Raw genomic sequence first — 27,819 nt, 5'->3', positions numbered from 1 at the left:
TTTTCATGTTTTGAAATCACATTTTTCCATTCTATAATGTATTAGAGAAATTTGAGTTGATAGAGGTGAAGTCCTCTGGTCAGGATCCTCATTTCTTGACCAGTGTTGACAGTAGTTATAAAGAGCGCCTCTCAATCTGGAGGACCTGCCCTGTCCTGCTTTACAATGACAAACCATTAATAATAATGGGCATTATGTACTTCCTCCATTCTCCTGTGAAACTTTTGTAGAGATATTGAACACTTACTGCCAGGTTTCCCCACAGATTACAGACGATCAGTGGATAGACACTTTTTAAAACAATGTATTTACTTGCTTTACCCAAGCAAAGCTTCTCTTTTACTTTTTAAGATTTTCCACTGATTGATGGGTATCGATGAGCAGCTGCTCTTACTAAGAATAGAAGTTGGGGACCTAAGCAAAAAGATAAGAAGCACCCTGGTCCAGTGGCCATGTGGCTAGCCCCTGTCTGCCGGACCAGAGCTATGAAAACTGCCTCCATTCTAAAGGCTTCCCTGGGGCCTTTATTGATTTGGAGGACTGGTGACTTTCCGTTGTACCGTGACATCAACCATGAACTACAGAAATGGCCACTGAACCAGTGTCAAACAATTTTTCTTGCTAGCCAAGATAGCACTTATTCTCTTTGCAAAAAAAGTGAGGGAAATGTAACACTAAAGCAGCATTGTTGGCCTTTATAAAGGTTGGTGTTTAACTCCCTTCCATCTAAGACATAAAACTTTTTTCTTCTTCCATTAACATATCCATGTGATAACCTTATTTACCCATACCTGTTCATAATGTTTTGTAAGATGATAAAAGGTCATCATGATAAAAGGCAGAGAGATGTGAATCTAGGGGGTGTGATTGTTCAGCATTCTTAATGGACATGGGTATGGCTTATATAGGGTGCCAGTCACATAGTCTGTGTAACTTCTGCATATAACTGGCTTTGCTGTTTCTGATATGCTATTTATGGCTTCAGTCAGCTAACTAGCTCATCCTTCCAATTTTAGAGTAGCACAGACATACCAATATAGAGATGAGGAAAGGTCGTGGTTATCTATAAACTGAGAGGGAAAAACGCACTTAGGGTTTGCATATAGAAGGGGTAGATTTAATAGGGCTATTGTTTGTGGTCACCTGGTAGCTTTAATAATGACTACTACAGACAGGCTTGGCTTTAGCCATTTACCAGATCCCTAGGATACCCTGACCTTCACATTTTTACCTTTCTTCAGGGATCTGTACTAACACAGGGTCCCCTGGGTTGGGGCCATGGAGAAGGTAGTTAACTGGTGGTGCAGGCAGACAGGATTGGTCAGGTCACTTCTCCAGAATCAGGAGGGCAGAGAAGGTACAAAATCGGAAGGCAGAAGAATCGTTAGGAAATGGGCTGGCATCAAAACAGGAATAACACTGGTTTAACGCACTGGAAAAGAGATGTAGGTAAGGGCTAGTTTAACTATATCTGGCAGCTCCTGGCAGTAAACTCAGAGTATTAGTAGGGTGTTTTTGACCCAATGGCCAAAGCGGGAAGATGGACAGCATGCACAGTCAAATTGCCAGACTAGACATCACTACAGCAATGCAAAAAAGAAACAGCCAACAGCACACGAATTGCGAAGGATGCACGTTCGAAAGGTCCCAGGACCCAAAGGAACCAACGTATAGCCAAAAGACGAAAAGGGAACAGCATCCAATCCAGGTGAAAAGGTGAATATCTTTTATTCTGCCAAAAAGAGATACGACATTTCGACCAGAAGGTCTTTATCAAGTACAATACTTGATAAAGACCTTCTGGTCGAAACGTCGTATCTCTTTTTGGCAGAATAAAAGATATTCACCTCTTCACCTGGAGTGGATGCTGTTCCCTTTTCGTCTTTTGGCTAGACATCACTACAGGTCCAACTTCTTCATCACCAGGGATGGACACAGAATGAATATGATAGTGGTCTATGAAATCAGGGACTTTATGTTCTACACCTTCTAGCAAATAACATCATTCCTAAAATGGCCCACTAGTTTGCTAACAATTCACAGGGATCAATTTCGTTTGTCTGTTGAAAGTTTTATCAAAAGTGTTGAGTGTACCTTGAGATAACACTGAACCATCTCCACTGGTAGATGCTTTTTAATGCAGATTATATAGAAATTTGCTTAATTTAACATTTATAAAGTGATCACTCAAGAAATAGAAATCGGCGTGAATAAGATCATGGCCTTTAGCATTAATAATGTTTAATGACTAATACAGTGTGGCATTTATTTTGCTAAACGACTGTACATCACACACAGATTACAGAAATATACAATTTTCCTAGATGCTATATAATTGACAAATATTCTCATATATTTCATAACCAACTTTCTATGCATCTTCATGGATCCGTGGAATAGCACAAATCTTTTGATGAACTGGAGCTTGAGTTAAACCAACATTTGAGGTTAGATTTGCCTCACTGACCCCAGGAGGAAGTCGGAAGGTAAATTTCTGTAAAAGGCTGGTAAAAAAGAGGAAAAGCTCCATTCTTGCCAAATTTTCTCCTGCACATACTCTACGACCTGCAGAGTAAGGCAAAGACAATAAATACAAAGTTAATAGCAAAGAAATGATTACATAATAGATGGAAATAAGTGAAAGATAAATATGAGACAGATAAAAGATAGAGATAGAACGACACATAGATAAGGTACAAATTTGATATAAAGTCACTGCACGCGTGAAGTTTGCTCAAGTGGAATATTTTTAATTATATTTGACGGTGAAGAAGCGACAGCTGACGTTTCGGCCTCACAACGGCCTTTATCATATAGTCGCTGAAAAAATAAAATATATACAGTGAAAATCAAGGAAATATATACATAATAATTACAACATACAGAATATAGAACAAGTCTCTCACAAAAGTGTACATTAGATGCATCACATGCCGTATGATCATTTGGGAACATAGAGACACTTTTTAGACAAAAAAAGAGGAGAAAGAAGGCCTGGCGGTAGACAGAGCACAACTACATAGAGACAAGTGATACCCCTTTATAGAAGAGAGGTTGTAGTCACCGGATAAATAGTTTCACTGATAGGCAATTTTTCTACAGTCTGTAGTTCGTCCTGTAGGTGAGGGTTTGATGGAAGCATAGTTAGATGGGCACCAAAATTGCATATTAATTTTCAAGAGGTATGGAATTCGGGTTGCAATGCAAAGAGACATGTAGAATCTCATTATTTGGAGAGGTAAAGGTTATAGCTAAAACTTATGTAAGCCATACAGTATGAAAAGTGCAGTACAATCTCCTCAAAAAGATATAGTTAATCCTATGGTTATAGCAATAGGAAAAAATGAGATCCATGAGAAGGGTTAAATACCTCAAAGATTAGTGGTCCTGATTCTGGAAGCGCCAAAATTGTTGAGGTGTGACAAAGTTGCATTGAAAAGTAATGTCCCTATGGGGACAAGAAAGGGGAAGCTAAATTGATGGTATTGTAGTTGCTCTTATGAGGCATCTATAGTATAGAGTGTAGTATATTCTCTCAAATTGATATAGTATCACATATGGCTTTAGCAATACCTTAATGTATATATAGAAAAAAGGTGAGATCAGTGGAAACAATTGTTAGATACCTCTATGGCCAGTAGTCCAGATTCCAGAATTATGCAAGTGTGCCACAAAATCCATTGCGATTTGCCGCCATGGGGCCTCCAGAGCAGGTAACGGGTGAAGAAGACCAGCAGGCAGGCTTCTCGGCACTTTGTTCTGAGCACAGATCGTGCAAGAGGCTACAAAGTCCATCACGTCCTGGCGAAGGGAGGGCCACCAATAGTAACGAGAGAGAAGCAGGAGGGTTTTCTTGGTCCTAATGTGTCCGGCAACCTTGGAGGAATGCCCCCAGCGTAGCACCTCCGGGCGTTTGTTCTGAGGAACGAAGGTTTTGCCTGGCGGAGGAGTAGAGAAACCTAGAGGAGCCACGGGGATAACTTTAGCAGGCTCGATGATATATGATGGTCCTTCATCTCCCTCAGGCGACTGCAGAGACCTGGAGAGTGCAACTGCTTTGATGTTCTTATTCCTGGGTCGGAAATGAAGCTTGAAATCAAAACGGGAGAAATATAGGGCCCACCTGGCTTGCCTGAAATTGAGTCTTTGAGCGGACTGCAGATAGGCCAGAATTTTGTGGTCCGTGAAAATAGCAAAAGGGTGCACTGCCCCTTCAAGCAGATACCGCCATTCCTCCAGGGCCATCTTAATGACCAGCAACTCCCAGTCCCCAATGGAGTAATTACACTCAGCAGGCGAGAAGGATTTAGAAAAAGCCCGCAGGAAACCAGGCGCCCAGATGGTGCCTGCTGGGAAAGGACCGCCCCAGCTCCGGTGGAGGAGGCATCTACCTCTAGGATAAAGGGCCTACTGGCCACCGGGCGATGTAAGATCGGTGCTGATGCAATGGAGCGTTTCAGGGCAAGGAAGGCGTCCTTGGCCTCGGGAGACCAGCTGTTAGGCTTAGTTCCTTTGCGGGTCAGGGCCGTGATGGGCTTGGTCACTGGAAAAGTGAGGAACAAACTGTCAGTAGTAATTTGCGAATCCGAGGAAGTGCTGGATGGCTTTTATACCCACTGGACGTGGCCACTTGAGTACCACAGACAGCTTCTCTGGGTCCATCTTCAAACCAGAATTGGTGATTATATACCCCAAGAAGGGTAACAAAGTTTGCTCGAAGAGACACTTTTCAATTTTTGCGTAGAGATGATTCTCCCGAAGCCGATGCAGGACCATGCGTACACTTCTCCGATGAGAGGATTGATCAGGCGGGAAGATGAGAATATCATCTAAATACACCACCACGCAGGAATACAGTAGATCCCAAAACACCTCATTAACAAATTCCTGAAACACAGCCGGTGCATTGCAAAGACCAAACGGCATGACTAAATATTCATAATGACAATCACGAGTATTGAAGGCCGTTTTCCACTCATCCCCTGCACGGATCCAGATTAAATTGTAGGCACCCCGCAGATCCAACTTCGTGAAGATCCGAGCTCCTCTCAGCCGGTCAAAGAGTTCAGGGATAAGCAGAAGTGGATACCGATTCTTAACAGTGATGTTGCTCAGACCCAGGTAGTCAATACATGGACGAAGTGATCCGTCTTTCTTCCGAACAAAGAAAAAACTCACACCAGCAAGGGAGGAGGATTTCCGGATGAAACCCTTGGCCAGGTTTTCCTGTATATATTCTGTCATAGCCATGGTCTCTGCAGGAGATAGTGGATACGTTCTCCCTCTGGGAGGGGTAGCTCCGGGAATCAGGTCGATAGGGCAGTCATAGGCCCGATGCGGTGGTAGGGAATCCACTTCCTTTTTGCTGAAAACATCGGTGTACGCATGATACAGTGCAGGAAGGCCCGGGAGACCGGCTGGCCCAGGCAAAGAACGAGGATGGATGATGGCCCGCAGACAGCGTTTATGGCAGGAGTCACCCCAGCGCAGAATCTCCCCAGAGCGCCAGTCGACAACCGGCTCGTGCAGCCTGAGCCAGGGTAATCCAAGGAGAACAGCATGGGATAAACGAGGCAGGGCGTAAAAAGCGATCTTCTCGAGATGGAGCGCTCCAATTTGTAGGTCCACTTCAACAGTCACCATGGTGATGAGCTCAGGCAGTGGTTTACCATCGACAGAGGAGATAGCACGCGGGTTTTTTAGGATGACCACTGGAATCTGGAGTTTATCAACCTCTTCTTGGCGAATGAAATTACCAGCCGCACCCGAGTCCACATACGCCTCCACAGGTCCATGGTCCCGACCTGCAATAATCAAAGCTGAAAGGGTAAGGGGCAGAGAGGAATTATGAACACCTAGGGAGGCCTCTCTTACCTGGCCTAGGTGGAGGCGTTTCCCGGTTTCTCAGGACAGGTACATTCGTCATCCTCTCCCTGCACCGCTGCTCGGATAACCGGATACGATCTATCTGCATGGGCTCGGGAGTGGCACCAGCAGAGGGTGCAGAGGACCGGGGAATGGGAGCTTGATATAGCCTAAAGGGCTTTCTCTCCCTAGCAGACTCTCGAGCGCGTTCTTGAAAGCGAAGATCTATATGAGTAGCCAGGAATATGAGGTCCTCCAGGGTAGTGGGGGTGTCTCGCCCGGCCAGCTCGTCCTTGATTTTGCTAGAAAGTCCTCTCCAAAAGGCGCCCACTAATGCCTCGTTATTCCATCCCAGCTCTGAAGACAATGTCCAAAAGTGGATGGTGTACTGTCCTACAGTAAGGGAACCCTGACGGAGGTTAAAAAGGGCCTCCGTAGTAGAAGCTATGCATTCGGGTTCCTCAAAAACCTTACGGAACATCTCCAGAAAACTCTGGATACTGGAAACTACGGGATCATCCCGCTCCCACAAAGGATTCACCCAGGCTAAAGCCTCTCCCTCAAGGTGGGACACTATAAAGGCCACCTTGGCGCGATCTGTGGGTTACTGCTGGGGCAGGAGCTCAAAGTGCAGTCTGCACTGGTTTAAAAAACCCTGACATAACTTGGGATCCCCACAATACCTGGGAGGCTTTCCCAGACGAGGAGGTGGAGACGAGACTGCGTCCCAGGGTAGGGTTGAAGCGGCCGCAGAGGACTGCAAAGCAAGCAGTCGATCATCTACGGATGCCATATAACTCAAGATGTGAGATTGAGCATCGCGCTGCTGCGCGAGCTCCTGCTGGAGGCTGGTTAAGAGAGGAGCATGTCCTGGGTCAGTGGTTTGCAGGGCGGAGAGCCAGGTGTCCATGGATTTCATAAAGGACATAATCCGGGTCTAATTTTCTCGTAAGAAAAGCAGTTCCTTTTGTGTAGCAGCCGCGGTACTGGCGAGGTCCATGGCCTGATAATACCGTGACGTTCAGGAGTAGACAACGTCCAAGAGTGGACCCTCTGGATCACGGATCTGGAGCCCCTGGGCCGAGCACGCCAGGTGATGACCGACCCCTATGCAGGGATCGTTAGGGGCAGGGCCGCAGGGGTCAGACCCGCGACAGCTGTGACCAAGAGGGACGGCTCAAGGACAAATAAGGATGCAGACGGGCTGGGATGCATGGCGATGACTAGGGTACCTGAGCAGGGGGTACCAGAGAAGGGAGGACACCGCGAGGAGCGGCAAGAGATAAGCACTGTAGGCGAGGGAAGGCAGAAGTGGAAGACCAGAGGCAGGAGAATCAGCGGACGGACAGAAGACGGGGAACCAGTAACACCAGGAACAGGCAAGGAACTATAACACCAGACGCTAGGCAGAAAGTAGCAAGGGCTAAACTAGGAGAAGGCAGGCAGGAGGAATGGCAAGGGACGGACACAGAGACAAGGAAGACGGGGGGCCAGGAAAAGACTAGGCTAGAGGACTATAGAAGCACTATAGCGGCCAGAATAGTGCAGGAGCACCACACGATTACCAGGCGTCTTTCCCTTATGGAAGACGCCTGAAATACCTTTAAACCCGGAAGTGGATCACCACGGCCCTGCCCCTCAGTGATGCCCCCCGCCGTGTGAAGAGAGCGGTCGGGCTCGCACCCGCGGCCTAAGGGAGGTGCACGGGAACGCAGCAGGATGGGAGGGAGGACGGAAGGAAGGACGGAGAAGCGCAGGTGAGACGGGGCTGCAGCGGGTGCCGTCGCTGATGGAATATCGGCGGGCACAGCCGCCGATGTTACAGATACCTGTTCTATATTCTGTATGTTGTAATTATTATGTATATATTTCCTTGATTTTCACTGTATATATTTTATTTTTTCAGCGACTATATGATAAAGGCCGTTGTGAGGCCGAAACGTCTGCTGTCGCTTCTTCACCGTCAAATATAAATAAAAATATTCCACTTGAGCAAGCTTCACGTGTGCAGTGACTTTATATCAAATTTTTGCTTATGGGACTATCAGTTCCCTTTGCACTAGCACCGTATATCTACATCATTTAGTCGAGTGTTAACCATCTTGACTATCCGTTACTTAGATAAGGTAGATAGATAAATAATAGATAGAAAGATAATAGACAGATAATAGATAATATAGAGATAGATATGAGATAGAAAGTGTATCGTATATCTATGTCTAGATTATTTTCAAAGTGATGAAGGTCCTCTTATGCAGTTTTAAAACTATAGAAACGCCCAAATCTGGGGAAACAATGGATTAGAAGTTTATGAATTTTACGGATCATGGACCCAAATCATTTTTAGTCATCCACTGCTCCCATGATTTGCATACACAGGGTGGGCCACTTAAATGGATACACCAGGGTAGGCCATTTATAAAGTTGGATCCAAAATGGCCGGCTTCAAAATGGCCACCATGGTCACCACCCATCTTGAAAAGTTTTCCCCGTCCCATATAATAATGTGCCACAAAAAGGAAGTTGATATCACCAACCATTCCCATTTTATTTAGTTGTGTCCATATACATGGCCCACCCAGGTGTATCCATATAAATGGCCCACCTTGTACTCTTTCCTCCTATACACACTTACGGAGTGTTTCTAGTAGTGAGATATGTGAGACAAAATAGAGAAGGTAGTAGTGCCAAGATATTGGTGAGGTTAACCATGAAAATTTCCATTTTTACCATGTCAGTCTCATGTCTGGCTGTGATGTCATCCTCTAGACTTCCATTGGGCTAATGGCACCTAATTGTGACTGGAACTAAAGAAATGTATGAAGCGGATACCTGCTGAAAATGCCAAGAAGGCTTCATTCTTCACGAACTGCCCATTTGAGTCAAGGAAATTATTTGGGTCAAATTCTTTTGGGGCTTTGAATTGTTTCTTGTCATGTAAGACAGATGTCAGCAATGGGATGATGTATGTACCCTATAAAAAAGCATGACATATATGATATATGACTCACACTTGATATCATTTATGTCTATGACATTCTTTATTTACATTAACTCCTTGATTTAAATTTTCATGATAGGTCGTTAAGGAAAGTATACAGCCGACTCAGAGCTAAGTCTGGTTTAATTCCTGGCAGATATTGGCTGTGTTATGTTTAGGATAACGTAGTATACCCATGCCTAAGTCTTTGGTATCTTTACCTTAAATCTGTTAGGGTAAGTAGACACCCAATGGTCTTGTACTTTTCTTTTTTTTATTTTTTTACCACTTTTCAACAAGATATCAGTCCTCACTAGAGTTGAGTGAAACGGGTCGAAAAATTTCAAAAGTCGCCGACTTTTGGCAAAGTCGGGTTTCATGAAACGAAACCCGACCCTAGGATGAGGTCGGCCACGAGGTCGGCGACTTACGCGCCAAAGTCGCGTTTCAAAAGTTTGTTTTGCGCTCTTTTTCAGCCAATCAGGATCCACGGACACTGTGGGCAACGTGATGACATAGGCAGGGGTCACCACCATCTTTCAGAAGGGCATGCAAGTGATTGGCTTGCTTTGGTGGGCGTCACAGGGGGTATAAAAGGGCGTGCACGCCGACCGCCATCTTACTTCTGCCGATCTCAGTATAGGGAGAGGTTGCTGCTGATTCTGTAGGGAGAGCGTTAGGCAGGGAAGAAGACAAAAAAACTGCTTCTGCTGCTAGCGATTTGGCCTGCACAACACACCAGTCACTGTGTGTGCAGTGCAAGGGGAGGCTATATAGTGGTGTATCAGTGGTGTTGGTTGTTGGGCTGCCTTCTAAGGCTTCCTGACATTCCTGCATTGCTGTTTACCCACTGCTCTGCAAACTGCTTTTTTAAAAGCAATCCCAATTTTTTTTTTTTGTCCTGAGAAGAAAAAAAAACTGCTTCTGCTGCTAGCGATTTGGCCTGCACAACACACCAGTCACTGTGTGTGCAGTGCAACGGGAGGCTATATAGTGGTGTATCAGTGGTGTTGGTTGTTGGGCTGCCTTCTAAGGCTTCCTGACATTCCTGCATTGCTGTTTACCCACTGCTCTGCAATCTGCTTTTTTAAAAGCAATCCCAATTTTTTTTTTTTGTCCTGAGAAGAAAAAAAAACTGCTTCTGCTGCTAGCAATTTGGCCTGCACAACACACCAGTCACTGTGTGTGCAAGGGGAGGCTATATTGTGGTGTATCAGTGGTGTTGGTTGTTGGGCTGCCTTTTAAGGCGTCCTGACAGGCTGGCATTGCTGTTTACCCACTGCTCTGCAAACTGCTTTTTTAAAAGCAATCCAATCTCCCTTATCCTCTAGTCCCTTTTGTCACAGCTGTGCCATCGAGCCTGTGACATAGCGCTCAGATATCAGTGGGCCTCACACAATCCAAAAGTGTCCAGTGTCCAAAAGTGTGTGCAGAGATTCAAAATCTCCCTTATCCTCTAGTCACTTTGGTCACAGCTGTGCCATCGAGCCTGTCACATAGCGCTCAGATATTCATTGGGCCTCACACAATCCAAAAGTGTCCAGTGTCCAAAAGTGTGTGCAGAGATTCAAAATCTCCCTTATCCTCTAGTCACTTTGGTCACAGCTGTGCCATCGAGCCTGTCACATAGCGCTCAGATATCAGTGGGCCTCACACAATCCAAAAGTGTCCAGTGTCCAAAAGTGTGTGCAGAGATTCAAAATCTCCCTTATCCTCTAGTCACTTTGGTCACAGCTGTGCCATCGAGCCTGTCACATAGCGCTCAGATATTCATTGGGCCTCACACAATCCAAAAGTGTCCAGTGTCCAAAAGTGTGTGCAGAGATTCAAAATCTCCCTTATCCTCTAGTCACTTTGGTCACAGCTGTGCCATCGAGCCTGTCACATAGCGCTCAGATATCAGTGGGCCTCACACAATCCAAAAGTGTCCAGTGTCCAAAAGTGTGTGCAGAGATTCAAAATCTCCCTTATCCTCTAGTCACTTTGGTCACAGCTGTGCCATTGAGCCTGTCACATAGCGCTCAGATATCAGTGGGCCTCACACAATCCAAAAGTGTCCAGTGTCCAAAAGTGTGTGCAGAGATTCAAAATCTCCCTTATCCTCTAGTCACTTTGGTCACAGCTGTGCCATCGAGCCTGTCACATAGCGCTCAGATATTCATTGGGCCTCACACAATCCAAAAGTGTCCAGTGTCCAAAAGTGTGTGCAGAGATTCAAAATCTCCCTTATCCTCTAGTCATTTGGTCACAGCTGTGCCATCGAGCCTGTCACATAGCGCTCAGATATCAGTGGGCCTCACACAATCCAAAAGTGTCCAGTGTCCAAAAGTGTGTGCAGAGATTCAAAATCTCCCTTATCCTCTAGTCACTTTGGTCACAGCTGTGCCATCGAGCCTGTCACATAGCGCTCAGATATTCATTGGGCCTCACACAATCCAAAAGTGTCCAGTGTCCAAAAGTGTGTGCAGAGATTCAAAATCTCCCTTATCCTCTAGTCACTTTGGTCACAGCTGTGCCATCGAGCCTGTCACATAGCGCTCAGATATCAGTGGGCCTCACACAATCCAAAAGTGTCCAGTGTCCAAAAGTGTGTGCAGAGATTCAAAATCTCCCTTATCCTCTAGTCACTTTGGTCACAGCTGTGCCATCGAGCCTGTCACATAGCACTCAGATATCAGTGGGCCTCACACAATCCAAAAGTGTCCAGTGTCCAAAAGTGTGTGCAGAGATTCAAAATCTCCCTTATCCTCTAGTCACTTTGGTCACAGCTGTGCCATCGAGCCTGTCACATAGCGCTCAGATATCAGTGGGCCTCACACAATCCAAAAGTGTCCAGTGTCCAAAAGTGTGTGCAGAGATTCAAAATCTCCCTTATCCTCTAGTCACTTTGGTCACAGCTGTGCCATCGAGCCTGTCACATAGCGCTCAGATATCAGTGGGCCTCACACAATCCAAAAGTGTCCAGTGTCCAAAAGTGTGTGCAGAGATTCAAAATCTCCCTTATCCTCTAGTCACTTTGGTCACAGCTGTGCCATCGAGCCTGTCACATAGCGCTCAGATATTCATTGGGCCTCACACAATCCAAAAGTGTCCAGTGTCCAAAAGTGTGTGCAGAGATTCAAAATCTCCCTTATCCTCTAGTCACTTTGGTCACAGCTGTGCCATCGAGCCTGTCACATAGCGCTCAGATATCAGTGGGCCTCACACAATCCAAAAGTGTCCAGTGTCCAAAAGTGTGTGCAGAGATTCAAAATCTCCCTTATCCTCTAGTCACTTTGGTCACAGCTGTGCCATCGAGCCTGTCACATAGCACTCAGATATCAGTGGGCCTCACACAATCCAAAAGTGTCCAGTGTCCAAAAGTGTGTGCAGAGATTCAAAATCTCCCTTATCCTCTAGTCACTTTGGTCACAGCTGTGCCATCGAGCCTGTCACATAGCGCTCAGATATCAGTGGGCCTCACACAATCCAAAAGTGTCCAGTGTCCAAAAGTGTGTGCAGAGATTCAAAATCTCCCTTATCCTCTAGTCACTTTGGTCACAGCTGTGCCATCGAGCCTGTCACATAGCGCTCAGATATCAGTGGGCCTCACACAATCCAAAAGTGTCCAGTGTCCAAAAGTGTGTGCAGAGATTCAAAATCTCCCTTATCCTCTAGTCACTTTGGTCACAGCTGTGCCATCGAGCCTGTCACATAGCGCTCAGATATTCATTGGGCCTCACACAATCCAAAAGTGTCCAGTGTCCAAAAGTGTGTGCAGAGATTCAAAATCTCCCTTATCCTCTAGTCACTTTGGTCACAGCTGTGCCATCGAGCCTGTCACATAGCGCTCAGATATCAGTGGGCCTCACACAATCCAAAAGTGTCCAGTGTCCACAAGTGTCTGCAGAAATTCAAAATCTCCCCTGTCCTATAGACACCTTGTACCTTGTTTTACATTACTATATAGTTTGTTGGATTTTGTCTACATTTCTACCAAAAATGAGGAAGGCTGGTGGAAGAGGCCGTGGAATTGGGCGGGGGTTGGCAGCTGGTAATGATGGTGTTGGTGGTGGATCTGACGGTAGTGGCAAGAGCAAAATAGGACCGAATGCAGGAGGTGCTGACCCTGCGTCATCGTCTGGCTACATAAGGCCTCGAACGCTTAGTTTTCTAGGAGTTGGCAAACCACTTTTAAAGCCAGAGCATCAGGAAAAAGTTTTGTCTTACATTGCTGACTCAGCCTCCAGCTCTATCGCCTCCTCTTCTTCAGTTGTAAAAAGTAAAAGCACTGAGTCGTCATTGGAGGCTCATGTTCATGAACCACACCTTTCCTTGTGTCCTTCACCCCAACCAAGATTGAAGGATGACGCAGGCCATACTACTGATTACCCCATGGAGCTGTTTTCACATACCATGCCTGGATTATCAAGTCAAATGGTGGATTACCCAGGCCAAGATGAATCTGACATGGAGTGCACTGATGCACAGCCGCTGATGGATGATTCTGCTGGTACATTCACTCAGAGCACTACATTGTCCTCGCAGTGTACAGAGCCAGATTCTGACCCTGATGAGACTCAGGTGCCCCTTCCCGCACACTATACCACCATACACGGTGACACAGAGGAAGGTGCACATGACATAGAAGAGGAGGTGATGGATGACCCAGTTGTTGACCCAGATTGGCATCCATTGGGGGAAGAGGGTGCTGCTTCCAATAGCTCAGATGAGGAGTATCCACAGCAGACATCGACATCGCAACAGCTGTTATCTGGCAGGCCCGGAGCACTCCAAAGACAGGTTCCAAACATCAAAAGAGTTGCTGGACAGCTTGTCCAGGGGGTCAAAAGATCACAGCGTGCTAGGCCGCAAAATGTCTGCCAAAGTAGGAAGAGTGCAGTGTGGCACTTTTTTGAACAAAATCCTCATGATCAGGCCAAGGTTATCTGTAAGAAGTGCGCAAAGACCTTTAGCCAAGGGAAAAATCTGAAAAATTTGAATACCAGTTGCATGCTTAGACATTTAACCAGCATGCACTTGCAAGCGTGGACACAAGACCAAACCTCAAGTGCCACATGTGCAACTGATCACAACGAAGATAGTCAGCAATGCTACATTGTTTCCCCCACTGTAAGCCCACCGGTTAGCACAGCAGCAAATGTTGAGGTGTCATTGCAAGGCCACAGCAGTCAGGGAATCCCACTGTTATATCAATGAAAGACTGATTCTAGGCCATCAGAAAGAACACCAACTCCATCACCATCATCAACCCTCTCTCAGTCCACCCTGTCCACCGCTACTTCCACCATATGCAGCTCTCAAGTCCAGCTCACCCTCCCAGACACTATGAGTAGGTCAAGAAAGTACTCAGTCTCTCATCCGCGTACACTGGGTTTGAACGCCCACATTGCCAAACTAATCTCGTTTGAGATGATGCCCTTTCGGTTGGTGGAAAGCACAGCTTTCCGCGAACTCATGGCCTATGCAGTACCACGCTATGACCTACCCAGTCACCACTTCTTCTCTCGCAAAGCCATCCCAGCCCTCCACCATCATGTGAAAGACCGCATTGTCCATGCACTCAAGCAGTCAGTGAGCGGAAAGGTGCACCTCACAACTGATGCATGGTCCAGTCGGCATGGCCAGGGCCGTTACGTGTCCATCACTGCGCACTGGGTTAATGTGGTGGATGCAGGGTCCACAGGGGACAGCGGTGGTGGGACAGTGCTGCCTAGCCCACGGTATAGGAAACAGTTGGCTGTAGGCATTCGACCCTCCTCCTCCTCCTCCTCCTCCAGAAGCGAAAGCTCGTCCACAGAGCGCAGTCGTACGAGCACTCCATCTGCAGCTGCCACTGTTGCCCACGATGTGTCCCCCTATCGAGCAGCTAGTGGAAAGCGTCAGCAGGCTGTGTTGCAGATGATGTGTTTGGGCGACAGACACATCGCCGAGGTGCTGGCCGAGTACTTGAAGCGACAAACTGAGTCATGGCTGGGCAGAGTACATCTTGAGGCAGGCAAGGTAGTTAGTGATAACGGCCGTAATTTTGTGGCAGCCATAGCCCTTTCAAAACTCAGCCACATACCTTGCTTGGCTCATACCTTGAACCTGGTGGTGCAGTGCTTCCTCAAAAATTATCCGGAGTTAACAGCCCTGCTCCAGAAGGTGCGAAGACTGTGCGCGCACATCCGCTGGTCGCCTGTACACACCGTTCGTATGCAGAAGCTGCAGCGATTGCTCCACCTTCCCAACCACCGCCTCATTATCGACATTGCAACAAGGTGGAACTCCACCCTGCACATGGTGAATCGGCTGTGCGAGCAGAGGCAGGCCATAATGCATTTGTGGGAGGATACACGGCCAGGCACTTTGAGAGCAGACATGGAGTTGACAGGTGTGCAGTGGTCGAAGCTGAAAGACCTCTGTAAAGTCCTTCAGTGTTTTGAGGAATGCACACGGCTGGTAAGCGCAGACGACGCCATCCTAAGCATGAGCATCCCACTTATGCGTCTGCTCATGCAAACTTTGACGCACCTTAAGGAGCATCGTCTGCAGCCAATGTTGATGAGGAGGAAGAGGAGGAGGGAATCCTTGATGACATTCAGCCATTGTCTGCTCAGGGACCTCTCCTGGACGAGGTGGAGGAAGAAGAGGAGGAGGAGGATGATGATGGGGATGATTACTTAGGGGAGGAGGATGCATCTTGTGGGGCAAGTGAAAATGTTGGCGTGGCAAGGTCTGGTACAGGGTTTGTGCGTGACTGGAGGGATGTGGATTTGCCAGAAAGTGCTCCTCCACCCAGCACTCGCAGTGCATCATTGACACCGGGAACATTGGCCCACATGTCAGATTATGCCTTGCGGATCCTAAAAAGGGACCCCCGCATTGCCAAAATGATGAACGATGACGACTACTGGTTGGCCAGCATCCTGGATCCACGCTATAAAGGCAAATTACAAAACATCATGCCACAGGAGAACCTTGACCTAATATTGGCTAATAAACAAGCAACTCTGGTAAATCGGTTGCTTGAGGCATTCCCAGCACACAGCAGCGGTGATGGTTCTCACACGAGCCGTACGGGCCGGGGGCAGCTTGGCAGAGGTGTTCGTGGTGCACACAGCAGAAGTGGCGTTGGAGACAGGGGTTTCATGACAATGTTGTGGACTGATTTTTCAAATACCGCTCACACAACTGGTAATACTGCATCGATGGAAAGTGACAGGAGACAGCAGTTGTCAACTATGGTTACAAACTACTTTTCCTCCCATATCGATGTTCTCCAACACAGGTCATTCCCCTTTGACTATTGGGCCACTAAACTGGACACCTGGCCTGAATTGGCCCAATATGCCTTACAGGAGCTCGCTTGCCCAGCTGCAAGTGTGCTATCGGAAAGAGTCTTCAGTGCAGCTGGATCAATCCTGACAGAAAAAAGGACCCGTCTGTCAACCCAAAATGTGGATGATCTAACCTTCATTAAAATGAACCACGCATGGGTTTCCAAGGATTTTGTCCCACCTTCCCCTGATGACACATAGGGTGACAGAAAAATGGCTTGCTTTGGTCCACCTCTTCCTGGGACTTCACCTATTTCGCCTTTTGCATCAGCTGAATGTCCAACATCAACATATGCCACTTTCTAAAACTCCCTAACTGTGCTGCCTCCCCCCCATGGCCGGGGTCACCACCTAGCGCACGACACCGTGCGAGTGCCGTTGCCCTGGACAGGTGGGTAGGCCGACTATTGGCCACGGGCACTGGCACAGGGTCCCTCATAGTGCAATCAAGTGTCTCTGACGGTGGTGGTGCACACCCGCCGTCAGACACACCGCTGTACTATGAGGGGCCCAGTGCCAGTACCGACGCCCACGAGTGGGCCCCCCTTGCTTGGGCAGGGCCCCAGCATTTGCAATCTTTACCTCTCCCTGCTCCTCCGCTGTATAATCTGGGCCGTCAAATCCATACTGTGCCTGACACCGTCTGAGCCTGCCTCCTGAGACATATATTTTGAATGTGTACGCTATCCATACATGTTATCTGGGGATACGGTACCCTTTCTAACCTTTGTGCAATCACGTGCAATCCATACTGGGCCTAACACCGTCTGAGCCTGCCTCCTGAGACATATATTTTGAATGTGTACGCTATCCATACATGTTATCTGGGGATACGGTACCCTTTCTAACCTTTGTGCAATCACGTGCAATCCATACTGGGCCTAACACCGTCTGAGCCTGCCTCCTGAGACATATATTTTGAATGTGTACGCTATCCATACATGTTATCTGGGGATACGGTACCCTTTCTAACCTTTGTGCAATCACGTGCAATCCATACTGGGCCTAACACTGTCTGAGCCTGCCTCCTGAGACATATATTTTGAATGTGTACGCTATCCATACATGTTATCTGGGGAAACGGTACCCTTTCTAACCTTTGTGCAATCCATACTGGGCCTGACACCGTCTGAGCCTGCCTCCTGAGACATATATTTTGAATGTGTACGCTATCCATACATGTTATCTGGGGAAACGATACCCTTTCTAACCTTTGTGCAATCACGTGCAATCCATACTGGGCCTGACACCGTCTGAGCCTGCCTCCTGAGACATATATTTTGAATGTGTACGCTATCCATACATGTTATCTGGGGATACGGTACCCTTTCTCACCTTTGTGCAATCACGTGTAATCCATATTGGGCGTGAGAACGGCTGGCGAGCTGTTAAGCAAGCTACAGCACCTGTGGTTTGCACACGTAAGTTTTTCATTTTTTCAGGAATGACGGTTAGGCCTAATTCCGGAACTGCGGTTGACCTGCACTTACTGGGAAATCATTGTTCGCGGGTAATAATTGTAATCAGTGATCCCCATCACTAACGTTGTTCAGCGGGTTATCTGCACCTGTAAGCGACAAACGCTGGCCTTTTCAGTGTAGCGCACATGCAGCCACGGACATGTAAGGGCATGACACACCAGTTATTGGCCAATCTCATGTGCCAGAGGCTCACGTGTCCCTCTAGTAAGCCGGACTCGGACCGCGGGGCATGACGGAGTCTCGTTCGTTAATGGAATTAAGCTTGCAATGTGTGCATCTGTTCTGTAGCTGGCATGGTTGAGGTTTCCCAGGTGGAGTCGAATTTAAACATAGGCTCCACTCCTGGTGGTGCCCTTCTGTACATTCCATTAAGATTCAGCTTTGCAACCATACTGCCCACGTAAAACAAACACTTTGCCTTCATGAACGCTGTTTGGAGGGTCATGACTCATGGGAATAACGCCTCCCAATCAGTTAACCTGCTAGAGAGATCCTTCGTTGCTCCCAAGCATGACATCACACTCCCTAGGAAGAAGGTAATGCCCCTGTGGTGACCGTACTCCTGGGGGCGACACAAGTGCACTGATGCCCAGCCACTGCTCGATGAATCTGCTGGTACATTGACCCAGACCACTACATTCCCCTCGCACGCTACACGACCTGAATCTGACCCTGATGAAACTCAGGTTACCCTTCCCATATACAGTTCCATCTTACACGGTGACAAAGAGGAAGCTGCAGATGAAAGTGCAGGTTCGGCCCACCCGCCATCAGACACACCACCGTACTATCAGGGGCCCTGTGCCAGTGCCGTCGCCAACGAGTGGGCCCCCCCTGCTTGCTCAGGATCACAGCACTTGCAAAGTTGAAATACTGTGCAGTGAGATGGAAGATGGGGACGACAAGGAGTCCAGACAAGTACAGGGATTCCCTAGCGAGGAGACTTATTTGATTGTTTTCAATGTTGGGACAGCAATTTTTGCGGAGCACTATACTCTGGAGAATGATAGATGGGGCCCACCATACACTGGAACATTCCAAAGGTGGACATCAGACACTGGAGCAGCATTTACAGGGCCCATTATACACTAGAGCATTAGAAATGGGGCCCATTATGTTTGGAGCATTATTTGGGCCCATAAGACAGTGGAGCTTCATCCATGGGGACCAACATATACTGTAGCATTATGTGGAGCTCATCATATACTGTTTCAAACATTATATTGGACCAATGATTCTGTATGGAGAAATAGATGGGCCTCTTCATGAGATGTAAAAAGTGAGGTATTTTTCATTGTACTATACCGCTATTTCTCTGCCGTATCGGAGCATGATGAGTTGTGGTATGTGTTAAAGGGGCGCTCTTTCGCCCAGGGCACATGAAAACCTGCAGCCAGCCCTCCCCCCCCACAACTTTAGCCAAATAACCCCCATTTTTCAGTGTGTAACTTGTATTATGAAGTTAATTAAGGTTGACAAGCTTAAGTAAGAAGAATTGATGCTTTTGGCATTCAAATGGGCACTGTAGGTGTGTTTCCTGTCCTCCTCTCACTGCCGACTTTTATTCCCCATTGACTTACATTGGGTTTCGTGTTTCGGGACGACCCCGACTTTTCCCTATAATCGGACGATCTTGCTCGACCCGACTTTTGGAAAAGTCGGGTTTCACGAAACGAAACGCGACCCTAAAAAACCAAAAGTTGCTCAACTCTAGTCCTCACCATAAGACGATTTTCTGTGTTATGAAGAGAACCTACCCAAATCAAGGAATGGTAAGAAAATAATGAAAAAATCTGTACTTCCCAATTTACTTTGCTGCTTCAATGCCTTGTTGTCATTCATCCAGCCACTTTCAGTGTACATATATATAAACCTTAATGAGATGCAAATGTGTATGACTAGAGATGAGCGACTTTTGCCTTTTTAGGGTCGAGTCGGGTTTCTCAAAAGTCGGGTCGACCAAAATCGGCCGACTTTCATGAAAAGTCGGCTAAACAAGTCGTGAAACACGAAACCCAATGCAAGTCAATGGAGAAGAAAAGTCGGTAGGACTGTAAACACACCTGGCATGACTTTTAACCCTTCTTGAAGAAGAAGATGATGAAGAAGAAGAAGAAGAGGATGGAGAAGATGAAGAAGAAGATGAAGAAGAAGAAGATGGAGAAGATGTAGAAGAAGGAGAAGAAGATGGAGAAGATGAAGAAGATGAAGAAGAAGATGATGATGATGAAGAAGAAGAATAAGAAGATGGAGAAGATGGAGAAGAAGATGGAGAAGATGGAGAAGATGGAGAAAATGAAGAAGATGGAGAAGATGGAGAAGAAGATGAAGAAGATGGAGAAGATGAAGAAGATGAAGAATAAGATGGAGAAGATGAAGAAGAAGAAGATGGAGAAGATGAAGAAGAAGAAGATGATGAAGAAGAAGATGGAGGAGAAGATGGAGAATAAGATGGAGAATAAGATGGAGAAGAAGATGGAGAAGATGGAGAAGAAGAAGATCGAGAAGATGAAGAAGATGATGAAGAAAAAGATGGAGAAGCAGGAGAAGAAGAAGAAGATAATGAAGAAGATGAAGAAGATGAAGAAGATGATGAAGAAGATGGAGAAGATGATGAAGAAGATGGAGAAGATGAAGACGATGATGAAGAAGATGGAGAAGATGGAGAAGAAGAAGATGAAGAAGAAGAAGATGGAGAAGATGGAGAAGAAGGAGAAGAAGAAGATGAAGAAGAAGAAGATGGAGAAGATGGAGATGATGGAGAAGAAGATGGAGAAGATGAAGATGATAATGGAGAAGATGAATAAGAAGAAGATGAAGAAGTCTTCTCCTTCTCCATCTTCTCCATCTTCTTCTTCATCTTCTCCATCTTCTTCTCCATCTTCTCCATTTTCTTCTTCTTCTCCATCTTATCCATCTTCTTCTTCTTCTTCTTCTTCATCTTCTCCATCTTCTCCATCCTCTCCATCTTCTTCTTCTTCTCCATCTTCTCAATCTTCTTCTTTTCCATCTTCTTCTTCTTCTCCATCTTCTCCATCTTCTTCATCATCTTCTTCATCTTCTCCTTCTTCTCCATCTTCTTCTACATCTTCTTCTCCTTCTTCTCCATCTTCTTCTCCATCTTCTTCTCCATCTTCTTCTCCATCTTCTTCTCCATCTTCTTCTCCATCTTCTTCTCCATCTTCTCCATCTTCTTCTCCATCTTCTTTATCATCTTTTCCATCTTCTTCACCATCTTCTTCATCTTCTTCTCCTTCTTTTTCATCTTCACCATCATCTTCTACTACTTCTACTTCATCTTCTTCTTCTTCTTCTTCTCCTCCTCCTCCTTCTTCTTCTTCTTCTTCTTCTTCAGTTCGGCGAAACCCGACTTTCACCCTAGGGTCACCGAACACATGGCCGACCTGACCCCAAGGTCGGGTTTCGCTTCATGAAACCCGACTTTGCCAAAAGTCAGCGACTTTTGAATTTTTTCGACCCGTTTCACTCAACTCTATGTATGACTATGGAAATGTTTTAAATAAACAATATTTTGGATGGTAGACCCAAAGAAATGGGAAAAATATAGCTTTCTTAATGCTTCACTTACTTTTGGAAGATGGTAGCCTCTAAAGTTGACATCTCTTGCCGTTTCATGCGGCAAACTCAATGGTAAAATGTCTGTGAATCTCTGGGTCTCGTGTATGACTGCATTGGTGAAGGGCATTTGTAGACGATGGCTACAATTGGGTTTAGCTACTCCAATTACTTTTGAAATTTCTTCTTGGACTTTTTCTAAAAAAAAAAATAGAAATAAGTGATTCACTGGATACTGATTGGCACAAAAAAATTGAGAACACTCAACTACCGTATATACTCGAGTACAACCAAGTTTTTCAGCCCATAAGCCCCCCTCGTCTTATGCTCAAGTGAGGGTCCCACAAGATGGAGTTGGAGCGGCAGTGGCGGAGCAGTGGGTCACATGAGGCAGGAGTCGGCTGCTGCAGCTAATGCATGTGCCCACTGCTCACAGTGAATATTTATGGTGCTTTAATAGCTAGCACAGTAGTCGCAGCCGCTAGCTTCTTGCAGCTGCCGGGTGATCACATGTGTCCGCTAATTAAGGAAAGAGTATTCACTACCCTACACTCCCATAGGCGTGGACAGCAGAGAATATTCATTCCCTTTAGTAGCAGGCACATGTAATTGCAGCTAAGGCTACGGTGCTCGCTATTAAAGAGCAATGAATAATCACTGCCCTACACGCACATAGTCCCAGCGTGGGGAGCAGTGAGTATTCCGGCATCTGTCCTTAGCTTGTAAGCAGTGCATGACATCACTGCCATGCGCTACTGATATAGAAGAGTTAATGTTTTTTTTGCTAGAATTTGTTCTTATATTGTTGTAGCCTTATAGTCTCGGGTTCAAGGATTTTATACATGGTATGTTTAAGGTTGAAGGGAGAATTTAAGTCCATCTAGTACAACCCATATCCTAACATGTTGATCCAGAGGAAGACAAAAAAACAACATGCAACAAACAGTAAGCTCCACATTGGGGAAAAAAATTCCTTCCCGACTCCACATACGGCAATCAGACTATTTCCCTGGATCAATGCAATATTGAGGAAACTAGTGTATTTACCCTGTAATATTATACTTTTCAAGATAGGCATCAAGACCTTCTTACATTTTAGTAAGGAATCACTCATTACAACATTTGAGCGTAGCGAGGCTCAGAGGGGAGTGGGTCCTGGGGGGGTAATGTTAGGCGTCGGGTTCCTGTCGCTGCACAGCATGAATCCCGAGCCTTGCATTCGGCAGTCTCCCATTCCTCTCCAGCCGCAGAGGAGGCTTCTCCGCAGACTCGTCGATCCAGGCGCTCTGCTCAGACCAGCTCTGTAGATTTGGCTGCTGCTGCCACCTCTGGTCCAGCTATAGCAACACATGCTGGTAAGCGACGAGTTACTCCAGGGACTAAGTCCTCCTTTCGGTCCACTGAACATGCCCGTGGGACGATCTCTCATTGAAGATCGGATGTCACATGCTCAGGTTGCGGATCGCACTAAATATAAAATGAGAAAGTGCGATTGCAACCCGGGGTCCACGCGCAGAGATGGTATACTGCTGCTAGGTAACGGTGGACGCTATATGGCGGTACAGAGGAAGAACACACGCGGGTTAACGTCATCCGGTGTGTACAGGGCGATCTCTGTTACCTCACAGAGCCGTACTACCACAGAACATAAATGTCGTAGCCTGTTTAGCTCACAGAGCTCGGCAATGGAGCATACAGAATGCGGTCACTGAACTCTGCCCCAAGGACACAGGGTCAGAGTCCCTCTAGACCTTCTGAGTGCGTGGCGTCGCACCTGCAGACGTCACTATAGACGCTGATGCCAGTCTCAGACTCTGTCTCTACCTACACCTAAGCCTGGGTGCTTAACAGGCTAGGCTGCACAATACATGTGTACCAAGGGTAGGGATTTCATAATGAGTCATTCACCAGTGACATTCATACATGCATACAACACTCACTCCTCATAGTCTGGTAATGCAGCCATACGAACCTTTTATAGCCGCGTCCTTCCGGGACATTCCTAATCTTCTTGATGGTCTAATCTGAGCTGGAGAAGGACCTGAGCATGTGACCTCCGATCTCCAATGAGAGATCATTCCACGGGCATGCTCAGTGGACCGAAAGGAGGAGTTAGTCCCTGGAGTAACTCACTGCTGACCAGTATGCATTGCTATAGCTGGACCAGAGGTGGCAGCAGCAAACAAGCCTACAGAGCTTATCTGAGCAGAGCGCCTGGATCGACGAGTCTGCTGAGTAGCCTCCTCTGTGGCCGGAGAGGAATGGGAGACTGCTGAATGCAAGGCTCGGGATTCTTGCTGTGCTGCGACAGGAACCCAACGCCTAACAACTTCCTCCCCCACATCTATCCCATTGAGCGTCTGCTCAGTGAGCAGCAGACTCCTTTCCATATTGTCTATGGATCTCAGTGTTTCCAGCTGCACATCTAGATCCAGTACCTGGGCTTCCAAATGCACAAGTGCTCACATCTCGCACAGCAGTATACACCCTCAACCGGCTGTTCAGGGATTGCATACATGTGACAAGATGTACACTGGATGGCGTTGTCAACTTGTCAATAATGGAGTACATTTTCTAATGGTGATTGCACCAGACAGAAATGTTAAGTAAAAAGATATATAAAGTATTTAAAAAATACAAACAACAATTCAGTAATAACTCCCTGAATCCAAAGTCACTGAATCACAAGTCACACACTTACCATCGTTCGCACTTATGCTCCAGTCACACTCAGCTCTCTCACACTCACTAAGGCAGAAGACTTAAAGAGATTTTTTTTCAATTCAGAAGGTATCCACCCTGCAGCTCAATGCACTTAAAAAAAAATACTTCTTATCTCATATGAGATGTTTTCAAAAATCAGCAAAAACATTTTCTGGGTACATGGTAAATAAAGGTCAGCATGACCTGGGTAACAGGGAGGGTTACATTGAGTTACATCGCTGTAAATGGTATAAAATACTGCTTCTTGCTTCAATAAACTAGAAAAAGTAACTTGCTCGCAACCAGTGTGCATCCTTTTCTCAGAGATCGTTATCTGTAGGCCTTATCTTTTAATTCGGCCTCACTGGTGATCCAGAATATCTGACTTTGGGTCAGAACGAAAACAGCTACGACACTACTTACAACCATAAACCAGTTGCTGGCATCGGAACAAGACACTGCGATGGAGCGCAGGGAAGGTAAGTAGGATGGTTTATTTTTTTATGTTTTTCTCATGGTTGCATAACAGGATGAATACCAGGATGGTGATGAGTAGCCATGCATACCAGGATAGGCATGAGGGGGCCATGCATGCCTGAATAGGGGTGAGGAGCCATGCATACCAAGATAGGTGTGAGGGGCCATGCACACCAGGCTTATACTTGAGTCATTAAATTTTCCCAGTTTTTTGTGGTAAAATTAGGTGCCTCAGCTTATATTTGGGTGGGCTTATACTCGAGTATATACGATAATTCAAAAGTTTTTGTGTCAGTTTCCTCCAGATATACCAGTTTCTTCCCACATTACATACTGTTTGGGGATGTAGACAGTGGTGACAATATCTGTACAGTGCTGCAGAAATTGTTAACATTGCATAAGCATGCATAAAAAATATTAGCTTTTGGTGCATCTTTACTCCTGTGAAATTCAGGTCGTACAACAGTGTTAATAAATCTTCCATATTAAACAAGTTGTCTTTTTTTCTGCTAAAAATCTGCAGTCACTCTACGTGACTTCAGACTTATGAATCCTTACAGAATGCACACCACGATTTAGACAGATTCCAACTAGACTTGCTTGACCTCACTCAATTCATCTAGTCAGAAATTGCATACAAATCTTTTAGAGAAGACTGGACAATTTTAACCCTATAAACAGTTTCGGACTTTGTTAAATTTTTGAAAAAAAATCAACCACAAATACATGTTCTTGCCCTAAGCCCAATCCATTAACCCTTACCCTGTCCATAAGTTGTTTTTCTTAGTTTGTATAAAATTATTGCACAAACCATGCTATCATATATAAATTACCTTGATAATGAGGATATTTAATCATCATGAGTAGACACCAGCGGATTGTGGTAGATGTGGTCTCTGTCCCCGCAGTAAAAAGAGATCTTATCAAACTGGTCAGGTTATCATTATGAAAATAGGACTGGGAATTTACCTTTTCCTAAAATATCCAAAAATAAAAATTTTTCAATTTTTTTTTCATATATTTTCATTTGCAAATTTGTAATGTGTCTTTTAGTAATTATTGCTTATTAAGACGTATCATTGTAAACTAAAGTATCTTGGACCTTTAAATGGAAGAGTTGAAAGACATTATCGAAAGTAGCAGATCTTTAAGGGTATGTGCACACGCTGCGGAATGCTCTGTTGATTTGGCTGCGCAGATTTTGTAAAATCCGCAGGTAAATCTGCAGGTCAGAAGACCTGCGGTTTTACCTGTGGATTGGCCTGCGGTTTTGCCCTGCGGTTTTCATCTCCACAATGGAGGAGATGGCAAGCCGCAGCGGAATCTGCAGAAAGAATTGACATGTCAATTCTTTCTGCGGTTTTGAAACCGCAGCGTCTGCACAGCGGGGTTTTTTTTCCATAGTTTTGAATGCTACTGTACACAGCAGCAAAAACTGCTGCGGATCCGCAGCAGAATCCTAAGAGTGTGCACACACCCTAAATCCTAATTCATCATTGGATTTCTACCAGTTTTTTTTACATGAACACCGCTCAATAAGGAAGTTTTTGATTTTTGACAAATTGATTTAACACTTTCATCGGATTTCAACTTGCCTTTTGTTCTTTAGTTATGTCATGCCCGCCATGTCTGTTAGGCTGCATGACTCCTGGAGCATTGTGCACGTGCACCGAACTATCATGCCCGTTATGTCTTATGCTGCAAGATCCCTGGAGCAGAGTGCATACGCACCTCGTGACTGATATGCTGCAAGATTCCAGGAGCAGTGTGCACGCGCGCCTCATCTCATGGCTGCCAGCCATTGCTGGTGCGCATGTGTGCGTTACCTCATGGCTTCACGCTGTTGCTGGGTGACCACCCGCTTCTGCTCTGCCTGCAGCTATCCTCTCTATGATCCTGGAGACCCTGACCATGTGACCTTTCCTATTTTCCAGCACAGTCTGATCCAGATATCCTCTCTATGACCCTGGAGACCCTGATCATGTGACCTTCTCTATGGTCCAGCACAGTCTGACCCAGCTATCCTCTATATGATCCTGGAGGGCCTGAACCGGAAGTCCTCTCCTGGTCCTGACTCAGAAGTGCAGGTGCTAATGCCCTATATCAGACCGGCCCTTCCTATGGTCGGGGCCTGAGTATCGTGTTGCTTCCTTGCATGGCTGATTGGTCTGCTCGGTCGCTCCCTGTATTCTGTGCCCCTGCAGTCTGCCCTGTTGTGCGTCTCTGCACACGCTCTGTGCTTGTACTCTGCCTCTTGTCCCATGCCTTGTCTTGTGTTGTCTCTCGTGCCGTGTTTGTCCTTGTTATTCTTTGACTTGTAGTACTTCCTCTGTTCTCTGTCTTAGCCTATTTTGCCATGTCTCGCCTTTGCTATTCTTAGCCCTGTAGTACTTCCTCATTCTCTGTCTTGCTTGGCTTTCTTCATTCCTGTCTGCCTTGACCCGGCTCTGGGCTTTGGCCTACGTTCCGCTGCTAGCTCTGTGTCTCTGTACCCGGCTCTGGGCTCTAGCATACGCTCCGCTTCTTTTCTCTTGTACCCGCCTCTGTGCTACTGCCTACGTTCCGCTCCTTGCTCTGTACCTTGCCTAGCCTTGTCTTGCCTTGTTTCTTGCCTTGCCTTGTTTCTTCGCGTGTCCTTTGCATGCGTCTGGCCTTCCTAGCCTCCTGTCTGTGCCTCAGCCGTGCCCGCCCTAGCCGTGCCCGCATGCTTGTGCCTCAGCCGTGCTCGTCGGCCAGTGACAGCTGTGTCGTCCGTTATGCCTCAGCCGGGTTTGCCTCAGTCTTGCCCGTCTGTTTGTGCCTCAGCCTGACCAGCTAGCCAGTGCCTCAGCGGTGTTCTCTGTGCTTCCTTGCACCCACGCTGTCTCTGCACTGTGCTTTGCATGCCCTCTTAGCACGAGCTGGCGATAGCCTGCTCCTTGGCCTACCTCCCCATGCTTCTCTAAAAGTACACGCAGGTTTTGCCATGTACCCTGTCATGCCCTCTTGCACGCACAGGCCCTAGCCTGAACCCTGGCATGTCTCCTTGCACGCACAGGCCCTAGCCTGAACCCTGGCGTGTCTCCTTGCATGCACAGGCCCTAGCCTGAACCCTGGCGTGTCTCCTTGCACACACAGGCCCTAGCCTGAACCCTGTTGTGCCCTCTTGCACGCACAGGCCCTAGCTTGAACCCTGGCATGTCTCCTAGCACGCGCAGGCCCTTGCCTTAGCCTGAACGCAGCCTCAGTAACCTGCTGCAACCTCGATGAAGTCACAGCTGCTCACTGATGCTGTGCTCGCAGCAGCTCATTCAGCAGTCCAGGGTGAAGAATATTTATCCCCCAGACATGGTTTACGGCATGTGACAGAACGTCGAATAGGTGAGGAATATTGTGGGTTTTTTTTTATTTATTACAGGAGACAAGAGATTCAGTG

The 27,819-nt window shown here is 46.6% G+C and overlaps 1 protein-coding gene across 3 annotated transcripts in view; it reads right to left on the bottom strand.

Moving 5' to 3' along the window:
- Positions 1-2,224: 2,224 nt before the first annotated feature.
- Positions 2,225-27,819, bottom strand: part of LOC141098548 (cytochrome P450 2K4-like) — a 94,312-nt gene continuing 68,717 nt past the window's right edge. For 2 of the 3 annotated variants that reach the window (XM_073586428.1, XM_073586429.1), the window contains 4 exons: positions 25,238-25,379; positions 21,238-21,422; positions 8,698-8,839; positions 2,225-2,565 (listed from right to left, as the gene is read on the bottom strand). In XM_073586428.1, the coding sequence (XP_073442529.1) occupies positions 2,372-2,565; positions 8,698-8,839; positions 21,238-21,422; positions 25,238-25,379 (663 nt within the window). In that variant the 3' untranslated portion in view covers positions 2,225-2,371. The remainder of the gene's footprint in view (positions 2,566-8,697; positions 8,840-21,237; positions 21,423-25,237; positions 25,380-27,819) is intronic. The other variant, XM_073586430.1, reaches the window with a different exon arrangement.

Source organism: Dendrobates tinctorius, unplaced genomic scaffold (genome assembly GCF_039654945.1).
Source record: "Dendrobates tinctorius isolate UK_male_01 unplaced genomic scaffold, ASM3965494v1 ptg000093l, whole genome shotgun sequence".
In the NCBI taxonomy this organism is placed as follows: domain Eukaryota; kingdom Metazoa; phylum Chordata; class Amphibia; order Anura; family Dendrobatidae; genus Dendrobates; species Dendrobates tinctorius.
This window is presented reverse-complemented; position numbering and strand designations above follow the sequence as displayed.